This window comes from Kwoniella europaea, chromosome 1 (genome assembly GCF_036810445.1).
Source record: "Kwoniella europaea PYCC6329 chromosome 1, complete sequence".
NCBI lineage: Eukaryota > Fungi > Basidiomycota > Tremellomycetes > Tremellales > Cryptococcaceae > Kwoniella > Kwoniella europaea.
Window position 1 is genome coordinate 8,601,448 of NC_089487.1, and position 16,049 is coordinate 8,617,496.

General features: G+C 43.5%; 7 protein-coding genes across 7 annotated transcripts; 4 read left to right on the forward strand and 3 right to left on the reverse strand.

The window, feature by feature from the left end:
* Positions 1-294: 294 nt before the first annotated feature.
* V865_003274 (uncharacterized protein) lies at positions 295-1,760 on the reverse strand (the record flags this gene model as incomplete). The annotated part of the gene is made up of 3 exons (XM_066227071.1): positions 295-1,185; positions 1,253-1,376; positions 1,438-1,760. The coding sequence occupies 3 exons, from the start codon at positions 1,758-1,760 to the stop codon at positions 295-297; spliced, it is 1,338 nt and encodes a 445-aa protein (XP_066083168.1).
* Positions 1,761-3,660: 1,900 nt separating this feature from the next.
* Positions 3,661-4,945, forward strand: V865_003275 (uncharacterized protein; the record flags this gene model as incomplete). Its single annotated transcript, XM_066227072.1, has 3 exons — positions 3,661-4,189; positions 4,279-4,760; positions 4,823-4,945. The coding sequence occupies 3 exons, from the start codon at positions 3,661-3,663 to the stop codon at positions 4,943-4,945; spliced, it is 1,134 nt and encodes a 377-aa protein (XP_066083169.1).
* A 1,722-nt stretch (positions 4,946-6,667) lies between these two features.
* Positions 6,668-8,647, forward strand: V865_003276 (uncharacterized protein; the record flags this gene model as incomplete). Its single annotated transcript, XM_066227073.1, has 9 exons — positions 6,668-7,051; positions 7,157-7,213; positions 7,293-7,410; positions 7,490-7,578; positions 7,701-7,930; positions 8,026-8,234; positions 8,331-8,385; positions 8,458-8,487; positions 8,563-8,647. The coding sequence occupies 9 exons, from the start codon at positions 6,668-6,670 to the stop codon at positions 8,645-8,647; spliced, it is 1,257 nt and encodes a 418-aa protein (XP_066083170.1).
* A 617-nt stretch (positions 8,648-9,264) lies between these two features.
* Positions 9,265-10,843, forward strand: V865_003277 (uncharacterized protein; the record flags this gene model as incomplete). The annotated part of the gene is made up of 7 exons (XM_066227074.1): positions 9,265-9,378; positions 9,502-9,647; positions 9,726-9,850; positions 9,936-10,060; positions 10,163-10,439; positions 10,548-10,630; positions 10,706-10,843. 7 exons carry the CDS (start codon positions 9,265-9,267, stop codon positions 10,841-10,843), a joined length of 1,008 nt encoding a protein of 335 aa, XP_066083171.1.
* A 272-nt stretch (positions 10,844-11,115) lies between these two features.
* On the reverse strand, positions 11,116-11,879 carry V865_003278 (uncharacterized protein; the record flags this gene model as incomplete). The annotated part of the gene is made up of 4 exons (XM_066227075.1): positions 11,116-11,302; positions 11,431-11,553; positions 11,665-11,743; positions 11,849-11,879. 4 exons carry the CDS (start codon positions 11,877-11,879, stop codon positions 11,116-11,118), a joined length of 420 nt encoding a protein of 139 aa, XP_066083172.1.
* Positions 11,880-12,546: 667 nt separating this feature from the next.
* On the reverse strand, positions 12,547-13,818 carry V865_003279 (uncharacterized protein; the record flags this gene model as incomplete). Its single annotated transcript, XM_066227076.1, has 3 exons — positions 12,547-13,357; positions 13,485-13,587; positions 13,740-13,818. The coding sequence occupies 3 exons, from the start codon at positions 13,816-13,818 to the stop codon at positions 12,547-12,549; spliced, it is 993 nt and encodes a 330-aa protein (XP_066083173.1).
* A 314-nt stretch (positions 13,819-14,132) lies between these two features.
* V865_003280 (uncharacterized protein) lies at positions 14,133-15,817 on the forward strand (the record flags this gene model as incomplete). Its single annotated transcript, XM_066227077.1, has 8 exons — positions 14,133-14,199; positions 14,259-14,316; positions 14,381-14,558; positions 14,623-14,793; positions 14,877-14,992; positions 15,118-15,314; positions 15,413-15,560; positions 15,628-15,817. The coding sequence occupies 8 exons, from the start codon at positions 14,133-14,135 to the stop codon at positions 15,815-15,817; spliced, it is 1,125 nt and encodes a 374-aa protein (XP_066083174.1).
* Between the last annotated feature and the right edge of the window lie 232 nt (positions 15,818-16,049).

Genomic DNA, 16,049 nt, shown 5'->3' on the forward strand with positions numbered 1-16,049 from the left:
GAAACCACTCTTACCCGGTATGCACAAGTCCAAGAAAGGTTGTGAAAAGCAAAGAAAAAGAGCAGCAGTGCATCCATTGAGGATCAAAGGTGTTTCTGCCAAATATTTTCAGACAGTGTACCAACGATCAACATACAGGTCTTTTACTGAAGGTTAGCAGTCGATTAGCTGTCATGGCAATTCTCATCCAATATTCAGTGAATTCTTGATGCGATTCGACAGAGTAGGGAGTAAATGTAAATGTCATATTCATACATTTTATACTAGACATACAACACGATTTTGATATATAATTTACAAACCCATCTCCCACTCTACACCTACAACCTCCTCATTCAAACCTATACAATCGTTCTCACATCCAAATACCATGATATTTCCCCATTCCATCTCCGTCTCATCATTGCCGTCGGCGTTACCAGCTTTTATCTTTTGGGCCAATTCTTGTAATTCCTTCTTCCTTTCTTCTTCCGTCAATTTCTCTTGACCATTCTTCTTATCTCCTCCTTGACCAGTAGTAGATATCGTATCGGGTTTCAATAAGGATATCAAATATGGGGTCAATTGCAATTCGAATGTTCTTTTGCCTCCACATCCTTCACATCGCTTGATGACCTTCTCGTCAATCGTATACAACGAATTGACATCTAATTCTTGATTCTTGCCTAGAGGCTTTTCACATCCTGGAAAGAGTTTTCGAGTGATAGGTGATTGAGAGGAATAAGGTAAAGGGATACCACCGAAATCGTATCGGAGAACTTGTTTTAATCCTCCGTCGCTTCCTTCCAACCTTTTCACAAAGCCTTGGAAGACTTCGTCGACTTTTTGAGAGAATAGTCTTTCTAAATTGTCATCCATCATTACACCTTTTAGCTCTTCATCTGCGTTCTCATCGTCATCATTTGAAGATTCGTACTCCACTTCGTCGGGTGGTGGAAGGTACTCGTCGATGGTCGTCAGGTACTGTGCAGGCTGATAAGCTGGTATAGGCGGTGAAAATGTGGTGGGTGAGGAAGAAGGGGATATGGATAATTTAGAGAGGTCTGCGGCGGTTGAGTCTATTGAAGCTGGAGCAGGAGCAGTGGAAATGGATGTCGGTGCGAAAGGATTGGATGGGGCAGCACCGAAAAGTGGTTGAGCCGAACCAAAGAGAGCAGAACCATTCGGCTGATCGTCGGTCGAGAGCTGTATCCAAATATCGAGTATATAAGCTTTGCACTATTTTTGCCAAAAACAGTACTCATTAACTTACCGTAAAAGGATTCTTCCTTGCCTTTTCTCTCTCTTTCTCGGCTTCAGCTTCGGCGGCTTTCCTCTTTTCTTCTACATCCTTGACGTACTCCTCGTTCCGTATCGAAGCTCTGAAAGCTCTTATACTATTATCATTCAGCATAATCAGCGATAACTCTTTAAGAACGAAGTCGATGCATAGCTCACCTTCCATCTTTCTTCTGGCAACCGGCTTTCGAACAAGCGAATACATACACTGTCCTATCGTTCTCGCCATTTTCCAGAGGGCAATACACCTGCGCAAGAAGGGGTATAGACTTCTTACAGACTTTACAGGTGATGTCTTTCGGTATCTGTGCGGTATTGGGCAAAGGTGGGAAAGTAGGGTAACCACCTATCAACGATATCGTATGTGATCGTAGATCCGAGTGATCTGGTGGTATCGTCCCGTCCGGTAAAGCCAGTAAGACGTTTGTATACCCCTCAGAGAGAGACGAGGAGGATGAGCCGGCGGGTGAAGATGGGGACATTGTATGTGTATGTGTAAATGAGGCAACTGAATAACTAGATGTAGCCTAGACCTAAAAATACGAAAAAAAAGAATGGCTATTACCACATCAAGGACATCAGCTTCCACCAGGAAATAACTTTGAGAGGTAGGTAGAGGAAATGCGTTTGATCCAAAAAGATATTGTATCAGAAATAAAGTCGCCAAACTAGTAATAAGACTCGGCATCGTCCCTCTTCTCCATCCCCCCGACCCTTCATCCATTATGAACCTTCTTCCACACGAGGACCGATTCGCCCCATTCAGAACGAATAGGACGAACCGATCGGGAAGAAGAATGAATATAGGAAAATCGAAAGAAAGGAGACAGAGGGATTAGGTCTCGTCATCGGTTTCATCATTTAAAATTCTTTGGATCAAACGAGTAGAATTGTTCATTGCTCCAAAAAAAAGAGAAGATATGAAATGAGGGAGAGCGGTACTTACGAGACGAGATCGTAAGATCGTTAACTTGAAATCATATGTATGACATTGGTATATTTCACTTCAATGGGTGGGTGAATGAAGTGAAAGAAGAAAGATGAGTGCGCAAAATTTTGGTATCAACTACTGATCGTTGTTCAACTTTTTTTTGGAGATGAAGCGAGAGTGATAAGATGAATCAAATCCACGTCATTGCACAATTGTTTCGCTGGATCAACTCGATGCATCACGCTCAGCTCACGCACGCATCTCTAACGATCAAACATCCTCCATCAATGCTTGTGCTCATGGGAACATCAAAAGTACAGTAAGCTTGAGCCCATACATTCAATGGATCCTAATCAAAGTTTCATGAATCCCATCAAATCAAATCAGATCAAAACAAATCAGATCAAATCGACACACAAAACTTCCATCACTTCCATCACTTCCTCTAGCCCATCACCATCAAACATAACGTTACTGATCGTGCTTTTAACTTTTATCATCCTTTCGATCTTTCTTTCCATGCTGATCATCGAGAATTGAGGGTACGAAGTGTACAAAATCAATTAAGCATATGATACCCTCATGGACCGTGTGTTTTTTTTTTTTTTTGGTTGTTACGATCACTGAGTAGTTCCCAGGAGGATCTCTCAGGAGGACAGAAGACTTGTGATACCTTGCTGAAAAGGGTTAGTCATGAACTGCAATGCATCGCACTGTGTATGACCGGAATTTGAAGTGACTTGTACGGTACCAAGTATATGTGTACAGTGAGTATCACTTGGTTATAAATATGCTAACTTACCCTTGCATCATGTAGGACTAATCAGTTTTGCCGAATCGCCAGATCTATCTGTCTCTTTCCTTCCATCGGATAAGGATGAGGATGACGAATCATCCTCGAGGCGAACTGTTCATATTCTAGACTACTGACATATGATGTCTGACCGTATCATCATACCATCGAGGGGAATGTTGTATCGATCCACTAGGTGATTCACTATACCAGGAACAACCTGTTAACATTTCGACCCCACCCCACTCAATCGTTGAAACGTGTTTTCCCACTTTTTGTTCACCATCAAGGATCAAGGATCCAGGTCGGTGCGCGTGGGAATGGAGAAGAGTGTTGATTATCTCGGAGATCAAGTATATGCTACATCTCCGGATGAAATTGATTCCATCTCACTAGTTTACTAAAACATCAGAAGAAGATCCCTTTGACAAACAATTCAACAATGAATAGAATTAATTATGGATGGAAACAAGAATGGGAACCGAAGTACCTTTTTTTCCATCGTTCCTCAGAGTGGGGAAAAGAATGATGGACGATGAACCATTGTCGATGATGGATCTGATGATTTGGACGAGATGGGAACGGAATGATTGTCAATGATTGGATTCATGGAAAAGGAAGTGGGGGATAAGCATGAAAATGTGAACACGAAATGGATATGAACATAAATATCGAATTATTAATTTCCCATGTAAAGTTATCTAACCCTTCTTCTCCCTCTCACAGAGATTTCTCCTATCAAACCAACTTCGAATACTACATCATCTCAGCATTTCCCCAATACTCAACTAGACGTAATTCCTTTATGACGAATAACAACACTCCTCGGCTCCTGCCCCAGATCCAACCTGGCTCTTCAGCCAATCTGCTTCCCTCGACTCCCCCATTCCGCTTCTCCCATATCCGTGACCTTACTCACAGTAGGAGATCACGAAATCAACATTCCGAACCTCGACCACCACGTCGAGATCAACCGTCCTCCGAGCCTGATCACTTGGTAGCATCACGGACCAAGTCTTCACAGGATCCTTGCCTTCCTGGTCCTTCTGTCTTGCAGTCTTTCTCGGCTTCCACCTCTTCGTCCGAGACCAAAGACAAGAAGAAGAACAAGAGAAAGGCGGAACAGGGTCAAGGGGAAGAGCAAGGCCAGAAGGAGAGGAGTAAGAGGCGGAGAGGAGAGTGTCACTGTGAGTCCAGTTGGGGATACCGTCTTCTCCCGCTTATAGTTTAACTTTTCTCTTTGTACTGAGCGAGGCTGACGTTATCATATTGTTAGACAAGAGGACAGTGGAAAAGCCTCGTGGACCTCCATCTTGGCTCCTTAGAAGCAAACCAGCTTCCGTACATCCCCCACTGCCTCCTCTCCCGAATGCTGCCAACGCTTCTTCAACCTCACATTCCCGCATTCCGATCATCCCTAATCCTAGTCCGATGATCATACCGACCAATCCTAAGATATTATCACCTTCTGTACCAGCCAGCGACTCACTCTTCCTGTCGCCCAGTCATCCACTTGGTCCGACCTCACATCCTGATCAACTGGATTCGACACCCTTATGGTCGATTCAACCATCCATCCCCTCGTCCTCGTCTTCATCCTCATATTCCAATCCATTAGCCACCATTCCCTTTGTAAGTGATGATAGAATTATGCGGATGGGCGACGCAGGAAATTTCGGAGGAAGAAGGTCGAGTGAGCTTTCCAGGGAAACCTTGGTCAGTGATGGATATCCGATCTACACAAGGATGGAAGATACCGTGAGTATCAACTTTCCTACCTTGGTGACGAAGCGGATATGCTAATATGTCATGTGTGGAAGAAGTACGAGATATTGCAATCGGCACAAGCAACCCCTTCTGGAGACCCGCTGTCCACCTTACCTAGCTCCTCTCAAACTTCCTTTACGTCTTCTACCCCATCTTCTTTCGCCTCGACATCCTGAGCAGCCTACAAGGCTACATACAATGCCCCTAATCATCTTGTGGATATATCGTATGTCCATGTTTTCTCCTTTCTCTTTGGAGTGATGTACTCATCGCTGATCATTGTACATTGCACATAGATATTATCATCCTGCTATTCCCTTCTACGAAGCCAGGTCTTCATACACTTCCAACCCATTAATGACTTCTGGAGAGTCATCAGATCCAACCACAATGTCGATGACTCAGAGATATCCAGGTGGAAGATTTTTGAAATACAGTTGATTGGATCGCGTTGTGCCTGATTTGTATTGGACTGGACATCGATTTATAGGGTCTTGTTTTTCCTTCTATATCCTCATAACAATTAGAGAATGTATTTCACAGTACTTGCAACGAATACCGGCGGTAAGAAGCGGACACCCCGTTTTTGTCCTTTCCTTGAAACGCCATCTTGCCCTGGTAGCATATGACATACGACACAGGATGCAGGACACCGCTCAAACGCTTAAACGCTTATGCTTAAAGTGTTATTTCATCCGCGCCTGTCTTTTCCCCTTGTGTCGAATCAATACAGTTTTGATAACAATCAAGGCTGTGCAAGTGTAAGGAATATCCTTGGCGATGCTCGTATCCATCCCGTTATGTGACATGAGATGACATGTGAGGTCTCCCATCTGCACTGTGTGTATACATTGGGGAAAGGGTGAAGGTGTATCTGTGCGGGTGAACAAAGGATAGAGGTGAGGTGAGGGTAAAGGTCCTTTGGAGAAGGATCGAGGAATACGTATGTACTGTACAGTCGAACACTGCAATCTACCTTTCTATCAACTTATCATAATCACTGTGACTTTCTGATTCATCTATGAGAGTCAAATAATACATCCTGCTCTATAGTTCATATACTATACCACCTCAGCCCATTCGTATCAAGAGGTAGCAGAACATACGATACCATATCTCGCACAATGTCATCGCAACAACAGCGATATTCGATCGTACCAGGATTCGGTCCAGCAGCATCTCAATCACAGGGAGAACCAGAAGGGAGATATACAGATTATCCAGATGTCACGATGGGGAATGGAAGAAGTTCAGGATTTGGTGAGTTTCTCGTTTGTTGATGTTTCAGAACTGCTAGGGGAGTTACCAAGTTACCATCACGACTGGGCTGGTTGTGATCGGATATCAAAGAGTCGCCAAGTGATGGTAGATACCACCTACATACTCCCTTGTTGGATCCTGTATATCAATGAGATGAGCCAAGATATTATTAATCGTCGCTTCTTCCTTGGCTTGCATCGATTGACCCACTTGAGGAAAGCTGTGCTGACCTCTCTTGCTTTCTGTTTTACAACTCTCCTTTAATGAATTTCATCAACGGCTGGATCGTTTTATCTGTCAATCCGTATTTTTCTTTTCACCATCATTCCCTTTCGCTGATCCAACTGGTCATTCGGATGAACGGTTGACTGCCAGATTTCGATAATTTTGGAGACGCAAGGTATCCTACAGTGAGCGATCTTCTCCTCCACTCAAACTCTACGCTGCCCGTCAAGCTCTCAGTCCGGATTCTAAAGACCTATACTCATACTTATCGTTCATAGCCTCATCTGCTCAATAACGACGGACGATCTCCTTCTCACACTTCCTCATCATACAAAGACCTACCCTCGCCTCCTCACAGATCACGTTCTTCACTTGGTATCCCAGCCGCCGTCGCAACAGGAGCAGGAGCGACCATGCCATTGATGAGCGAGAGTACTGGTACGGCTCGACCGTTCGCCGCCGACTATGCAAGACAGAATATCCCTTCTGAAGAATACTATCCAATGACAGATAAGTCGGAGGGGTTCACTCAGACTAGTCCTAGAGGAAGAGGTGGAAAGAGGAAATGGTTTATCATTGGTGGGATTGTGGGAGTATTGGCGTTGATAGGTATAATTGTGGGAGTGGTGGTTAGTCAAGTCAACAAAAACAACAACAACGATAGCAATTCTTCGAATAGTAGTAATAGTGGGAGTGGGAATTCGACGACGACGATTAAGAATGAGAATGATCCGAGTGATTTCGATAAAGATTCGAGATTACATCAGTCTTTTTGGGGGTTCGCTTATACACCTCAGGTGAGTAGTTTCGTGGTTAACAAACAGTCAAGTCGTGGTATTGATGATGTCTATCGGGAGGATGTAGATGTACTGATCATGGATTCTGTTTCAATTGCCGTATAGGACGCTCTGTTACCTTGGTGTGGTGCTTCTCAGAATAATGTCACGAGGGACATCCAGGTAGGTTTGGCAGATCTGGGATGGGAGTCGCAGCTGATCTTTTCATTTGGATATTGCTCATTCCTCTCCACTATATCAGTTGTTATCCCAATTGACAACTAGATTGAGGCTATACGGAGCAAATTGTAATCAATCTGCGCTGGTGTTACAAGCTATTCAAGATACCAAGGTGGATATGACCGTCTGGCTGGGTATTTGTAAGTGATCATCTTTCGCAGGATAATGCGAAAGATCGTCCTGGTATACTGATCTGTGCACGATGTGGTCCGAACTTAGATGTCGATTCAAACGAAGAAGCATATAATGATCAGGTGAAAGCGGTTGAAGATGCTCTAAAGACGTATGGAACAGATCATGTATCAGGGGTAAGTCTAGCGTTGTTGTCCTCGATTCTACCGATTATTGTATCCTTGTCGCTTGATTAGGAGTTTTGCAATGCTTCTGGTGAAGAATATGGACGGTTGACTGATATAAAGTGTGGATATAGATAACAGTCGGAAACGAGTATATCCTCAATACCGCTGGTACCGACTCCACCACTTCATCTATATACCTCTCAGCATCTAAGACTATAACAGATAAGATAACAGAGGTCAAGAGTGCTATCGCTGGATTAGGGTTAAGTAAAACCTTACCTGTTGGAACGAGTGATGCAGGTAGTGTGATGAGTAAGACGTTGGGTGAGGGGATTGATTACTTTATGGCTAATGTTCATCCGTGAGTACAGTATCACATGCTTCTTGCTATATAACCAAAACTTCGAGCGATCCATGAAAATCGATTGATTGCTGATTGTGGTACATACAATATAGATGGTTTGGATCAGTATCAATCGATGACGCAGCTCAATGGACCTGGGACTTCTTCCAGGAATTCGATGTTGAACCTGCATCTTTGGCATCTAACAAACCCGATGTTTACATCGCCGAGACCGGATGGCCTACCGAGTCGATGAATGCGACCGAATCGAACAGTGGATTTGGTGGTCCGAAAGGTGAAGCTAGTCTGGCCAACTTGCAGAGTGAGTGGATCTGTGTCGATATGTATCGCACTAGGCTTGAGAGAGAGCCCACACATGAATGGACTGAGCTGAGTACGAATTTGGTTATGAAATTAGCTTTCCTTGATACCTACGTCTGTCAAGCAAATGCCAATGGCACAGAGTATTTCTAGCGAGTGATTCTCATACATGAAATCTTTGTTGCCAGCAAACCTTATTGATGGTATGATTCTTGTTCTGACAGTTTCGAAGCTTTCGATGAACCCTGGAAGGCGTGAGTTGATAGTTGTCTATTGTTATTACCAATGTTTATAAATGCTGAGAGTTTTACATCCCCTTGCGTAAATAGCCAATATGGTGGTGTCGAGCCGTTCTGGGGTTTATTCGATAAAGATCGTACATTGAAGGATGTCACCATTCCAACTTGCTCATGATCAGGTGTTCAGGTGGAGTAAAATTCTTTTGATACGTTAGGAAAAGGGAAGAAGGCAGATCCAATTTGTACAATAACCAAATCGGTGCGGTCCTTCTGGACGGACGTTCTTCCCCTGTTTTTCCTTTTCACCGTGATCAGGTGTGTATCGTGTGTATGTAATTTGTACGGTTTACTTATGGACCATGGACAGTATCGTGGTAATTCCATAACATCATGCATGTACAGTACTCGTAATTGTTGTCGATGTCGCTTTTCCCGATCTGACACCGGCTACTCGTAGGGCTTGATTTCCCCCGAGGTTTGTCCGTGGCGCAGTATCGGATTAGCCCGACTAGAGCGCACGGTTAGAGCTCGGGCCTTTTTCTCAGTGTTGGACAGTGAGATGTTGTCATAACGAGTGATTTTTATTAGCCGAAGTGGGCAACAGGATAGACTATAAAGAGATTATGATAGGTAGCTGAGTTGGGGCTAGATTATAGATAGAGGATATTTTATGGTTTCTCTCTCTATAACTATATACATATTCTACGACTGCCTTTGCTAGATAGCTTACTATCATACATCCGTATCGAGGCTCTTACTCGTTATCGATATATCAGATTGAATCGTACCACGATGAGTTCAACTACGACGACCACCACTCTCACATCTACCGGAGGAGAGTCAACGGGTATATTGAAATTGAGAGGACATGAAGAAGATCATTTCCCAGAACTGAAAACTAAAGGTGTGAGTGATCCTTCTTGTTCATCTCGATACCCTCCGAGGAGTCGTATGATATTGGTCGATGTAAATGATATCGTAATGTAAACATACTCGTATATTGACTTTTGAATATTCTAATCGTTATAGTGGACAGTAGTAAAGAATGTGATTCCACCTTCAAAAGCAAGGGAATATGAAGATAGAGCGTATAGATGGTTGGAAAGTTTCGGTAAAGGTTTTGATAAGGATGATAGGAGTACTTGGAAACCTGATAATTTACCTTGGTTTTCAAAGTGAGTAATGTGATTCTTACTGGTATATGATAATAACCTCGCTGATTTGTTTCTTTTTCTGGTGTGTTCTCTGATCAGAGGTGGTTTGTTTAACAGACATGGAGCAGCTCACGAACAATGGGCGTGGGATATAAGATCTGAAGAAGGGATTATAGATGCTTTTGCTAAGATTTGGGGAACGGATGAATTGTTGGTTTCGTATGGTCAGTCTGGACATCCAAACATCTCCTGAGTCAGTCGGACAAAGTCAGACTCACTGATTTTGTCTGCTGTTGGTATTACGTGTAGACGGAGTGAACGTATCTCTTCCTTTCAAAAATGAAGATCTAGGTGATAGAGGTGAACCATGGCCTCATGTCGATCAAAGTCCAAATAGGACAGGTAAAGAATGTATTCAAGGTATAGCCAATTTGGTCAGTTGAGTTAGACTATCAACTTTTATACCTTTTGTCTGAACGTCAATTCAGTTATCACATCTCGAATCAAGTTCTGATATTTGGGTGATGTTGGCATAGGCACCAAACGGACCTAAAGACGGTGGATTGATGATCCTCGACGGTTCTTTCCCACTATACAACCAATATTTCGCAGAACATCAACACCTGAAACCCTCTGATGGATGGGATTGGAGAGATTCATATTCTTATCCTGAAGAGACCCTTCAGTGGTTTTACGACAAGGGATGTAAATGGGTCAAAATAGAGGCTGGACCGGGAGATTTGATCCTGTGGGATAGTAGGACTGTACATTATGGGGCGCATGCGGAGGGTGATAGACCTAGGGTGGCTACTTGTAAGTCGAACTCTACCATCTAACATTTGGTTCAATTGACTAGGCTTGGCTTGGACTGGATTGGACGATGATGATATATTTGAGTTGGAACTGATATGTGTCGAAAAGATGTCTGCTATAAGCCTGCTGAGGGGATTAGTCCCGAGAGGATGGAATTGAGAAAGACTGCTCTGGAGGACTACTCAGGTACAGTAAGTTGACTGTTCATCACAAGATAGGGTATAAAATTGCACAAACCTGGGTATGCTGATTATGCTTGACGTCAGTCTCACGACCCTATCAATTTCCGATTGACCGGTACCAACGTCACTGGACCTTTATCACCAGACGAGAAACAACTGCCTAAACAACCTGCCGTCTTATCTGAGAGAGCTAAAAAACTGGCTGGTATTGTAGCTTACTAATTGGGATAGAGGGGTTGGTTGTACTGCATTGTAGATTGGTTGTTGAGGTCCTAGGGTGTGTAGCGAGTGATCCCGGATCCTGTCGAGTTTGATTCATTTTGGTAGATGGGAATTGCTATGGATTTTTCGCTGTGGACAGGATAGGTTCGATCGCCTACATACACTTTTGGACAGATAATATTCATAATACATTTATAATTTTCTGACAATACAGTACAATGACGATGTCAATATATATTTATAGCGATACTCTTGGGATTGTTCGATGATAACTAATGATTAGTTTTGGGATTGTCACCCGTAATGGCATCTCTGACACCAGCCGCAGCGTTGGAGATACTTTCTCCAACTTGGTTCAAGATCCCTCCTGCTCCTGATGAGTCGTTTCCTGGAGTAACGAAATCTCTAGCTTGTTGAGTGGTTGATTTAGTTTTGTTTGGTTGGACGTGGGATGCACCTCTATAATGTATAATGGACCAAAGCAAGGATAACAATCAGTAAGATGTAATTCCATCAATGGTAAGATTCAGTAACAAAGTATATAGCCCATGTAGTCGAGTGAAGTAGGAAGAAGACCAAGCACTCACTTGTCTAATTGTTGTTGAGCTTGTTCACCCAAACTTTGTTCACCAGATGGTTTCAATGCGTTGGATAAAGAGTCGGAAGTTCCTTGTCGACCTGCATCGTGTCCGTGGGCGTTTCCTGTCCAACTGATCAGACGAAATATGAGATTAGTATTGGTGGCGAATGAGAGACTATGGTATTGTTGTACATCATGCTATGAAGATGGATGGTATTATATTGTATGAGAGATTACTCACTCTCTTACACCACTTTCGACATTCTCTTTAGCTTTGTCTGCGTCGGATTTGAAGAAATCGGGAGTAAGGTTCTGCTTAGCTAGTAACATATAAATATACCAGATCAGCCTCGCGTTGATCTCTTCCTTCGATGGACTGTAGAGGAGATACAGTGTTATGGTATGGTAACGGAATGATAACTTACCAGCTTCAGTGTTGGTTTGTCCTAAAGTCATCTTTGGTTATGTCGAGAAAGTATATATCAAGTTAAGTTGAGATCCAGTTTGTGATATTGGAAAGAAAAGGAGGAAGAGGAATTGTCGCTCAAAGTGATAGAGTTTATATACCTTTTCTCAACAGGATTCTGACTCGACCTCTCGAGTCTGTGATGAGATGTCGACAATGATATCGGTATTGACAAATGACGTCTGTTGACGTATTACAAAGGAAGGAATGCAAGATATCTCGAATCGCCATGACGGACTTGGTGAGGTTAGAGGTAAGAGATGCAAGGTTGAAAGGAGGTCAAGTGATACAATAGGATTTAGTTTTGAGTCCACTCAAAGGGGTCTGTGACATCTGAGGAAAGGGCTACCATCCCCTGTTAGACGAAAGTTCTGTTACTGTACTAGCTTTGATGGGAGTACTGCACCGAGCGCGTGTATCCGACTTGTGGAAGACGAAAGGCTGCACGGTGTTGACGAGGTATGAGGTCTATCAGAAGATGCATACAACATTGTTTCGGTATATCGTACAGCGGTGATACAGGCTAATAGAGAGAGTTGTACACTTGACAATTACAAGCTACACAGTAAAGTCAGCTAATGTGAGGTTTGGGTTCATGAGATGATGATGGGACGAAAAAGAGGAACATACCATAGTATAAAATGATGATTATGGCTGTCAGGTTGATTTTGACTTCTTGTCCCCCTTCTTCTTCTTTGCGCTCTCGCCTATCTGGTCCGTTGCGTTACTCTTACTCTTACTCTTACTCTTCTTCTTTTCTTTAGGCTCTTCGACATCTCCTGTGTCTTCCCGTTTGCGCTTCTTGTCCGTCCCTCCCGACGTCTGATCTTCTTCGCCCTGAACAATTTGTGCTTCACCAGTCTCATCTTTCCTTGATCTATCTTTCTTCTTCTTCTTTTTCTCACTCTTGGGTTTTATATTCTCTGTTACATCCTCTTTTTCTCCTTCCACCATCCTTCCCTTCCCATTTTCCTTCTCAGCTTTTCGTCTCGCTTTCTCAGCTTTCCTAATCCTTCTTTCCTCCTTAGACTCTTTCTCTTTCTCTTTGCCTTTTCCTTTAATTTTGTTCTTCTCTTTCAGATCCTTCTTTTCCTCCTTATCCAATTTAGTCATATTCAACCTCGATGGTCCAGCAGTAATCAATGAATCTTCAACTTCCTCAACTTCTTTAGGGGTATTCGTCCCACTTGGTGCCTCCTCCTCGTCGTCATCGTTGGACTCCTTGATATGTAATACCATTCCTCTGAAGAATCTCGAGTATAAACCCCTCCTTGCCAATTCCCTTCCAGCTCGAGCAGTAGCGTTAATTGATAGCTTCGGTTTCTTCGTCGTTACTCCTTGAGGATTAGATATGATGTTTCCCTTTTGATCTGCTTGGATTGGTGCAGGAGCCCATGATGAACTTGATGGGCCGGGGGAGGATGATGGGGATGGAGAGAACAGGGAGGCGGCTGTTGCTGCGAAGATACTACAATTCAACGACTGTCAGTAACATGATACAGTCATGGTTTAGTTGAAATCAGGAGAAGATGTGGACGTGGACATGGACACAGACGTTGAGATGGATATTCATGATTGATGATGTTGACACTCACTGATCCCAGAATGGTACGGCCTCGTCACGATCTCTACCAATACCTGATAGTGTTTTCTTTTGAACCACGGCTAGTGGTTTGATCGCATGACCATGTTTGAGAGCTGGTGGAGGGGGAATCAGTGATCATGTCCGAGCCATAAATACATGTATCTCAACCAAGATAGGCTTGAGATACGGAACAACTGACTATGACACGACCGCTCCGCCTGACGAGCAGACAGGAGAGGATGAGAGGGGGAGGTGCGTCACTTACCAGTACCTTTGCCTTTCCAGCCGTGTTTGTGTAGGTGAGCAGCTGGGTCGAACTTTGGTTTCTTGTGCACTGCGACCATCATATGGGATTATGAGGGATGTATACAGTCCACTTGATGAGTTGATAGTGAATTCACGAATAAAGTAACAACAAAGACGAAGATGGCATCAAGTGGACCTGCTGGTTTCTGAAATTTACGCTTACGATGAGCCTGATAAAGGGGGTATCACCTGATAACCTTTGTGGTAGATAAGCTATCAGGCACACCTCTGGTCATCGATGAACATGAGATTCTTCCTTCGCGTTGATTGTTGGAAATGTTCAGATATATATCCTCATTCATTCACTTACTCTTTCTCATCGCCTCAAAACACCTCAGAAGTCTTCATCAAAATGTCTCAATCACACGCCGAGGCATCCTCTTCCACTCATCTTCAGTCCAATGGCCATATAACAGAAGGTGAGCTACCAACCTTCCCTTGAACACCGAGCATCCAGCTGATACTCCTTACCTGCCAGACGAAGCCTCTTTGTACGATCGTCAAATCCGATTATGGGGTCTAGAAGCTCAGAATCGGTGCGTAGCTACGTATCGATAAGGGTAGTATACTTGTCAGAGCTGAAAGTGGATCTCTCTATAGAATGCGATCATCCACAGTTCTAATTCTGAATCTGAGAGGTCTAGCCCACGAAACGATCAAGAATTTGGTCCTAGCTGGTATAGGTAGACTTATCGTCGCTGATGATAGTGAGGTCTCAGAGGAGGACTTAGGTACTGGTTTCTTGTTTAGAGAGGAAGAAGGTGCCGTAGGACAGAATGTCAGTTGATCTTCCTCTAGCTGATCGAATGTCGATTTGAGCTGATGTTATATATGGAAAATAGAGGACGAAAGCAGCTTTACCTCAAATATCATCACTTAACCCACTTGTATCTCTCACAACGCTTGAAAGTCTCTCTCCATTCGTAGGAGGTAGTGAAAGTGAGATTGTAAATCTGTTAAGGAAAGAAAAAGTAGATGTGGTCGTGGCTTGTGATTTACCCAAAACACAACTAGTGGGTTAACTCCCTTGTATATCATACTCTTCGAAGCAGTAATGCCAGACGAGATCATTTTCTGTTGTTGATTGCTTTGATAGGAAATCATCGATGAAGCATCTAGAAAAGCCGGAACAATGTTTTACGCAGCTGGAACATATGGTTTCTACGGTTATGTGTTTGCTGATTTGGGTGAATCGTACGAATACGTTTACAAGTGAGTGAAAGTGGTCCCCTCTACTGGCAGCGCATTAAATCCTTACGGGGAATTACTCAAGTGGAATTTTCATTTCGAGAAGAACGCTGAATCCCTTTTCGTCTTCTCTGAATTGCTTCGTATAGTCAAAAACCAACTCCTGAGAATCCATCGCCTGGTCTAGCCAAGAAGACCTTATCCTACTCTTCCTTCACCCAGGCATTGTCACCTACAAATTGGAATCAACCTGCTAAGGAGGCTGAAGCTGGAGGGAGTCCTTATAGAGGTTTGACGAAGAATGAGACGAAGAATGCTGCTCCAGGTGTGATCTTGGGATTATTATGTGAGTGATGCGCTCTTCCATATCTAGCACGGTCATCATCAGCCATTTCATCGATCATGGAAATATGATTATCCGGACATAGCTAATTCCTTGTTTAGCTCTCTGGGAATACGAACAGAAGAATGGAAATCTACCATTAGGAGGTGAAGGTCAAATAAGTGACATTACAGAAATAGCAGAACGATTAAGAGTCGAGTTGGGAGTAAATCCTAAGGTGGTGCCGTCGGTTGATAAGGATATGATAGAGTGAGTCAACCGACGAGACAAATGGTTTGCCCGCCTGAGCTTCGTACTGATCTGTGTTTTGTTACAGACACCTCGCTTCTCATTCCACACACTTCTTCCCAGCGACATTAGCGGTCCTAGGAGGATTACTAGCGCAGGACGTACTTCGTGCGCTGAGTAGGAAAGATCGTCCGATAGTCAATATGTTATCGGTGGATACGATGGGTGGAGTGGGGGTAGTGGGCAGATGGGCGATGGGAGATGGAGTGGATGCTTAGTCGTTCTAGTTGATCTCAACGACATTTTAAATGTAGATTGAGTGAGGCCATGATAATTCATGAATACATATGTAATATAATACAACATGATCATGTAACTAGTGAAAAATAGCCCATCTCATGCCTCGTCTTACTTCGTTTCAGCTGGGCTCTTACTTTCCCTTCTTCGCATAGGATCTGCTGGATGTGATCTTGGATGGATCGTGACTATGGCGAGTGATGTCGATCCTGG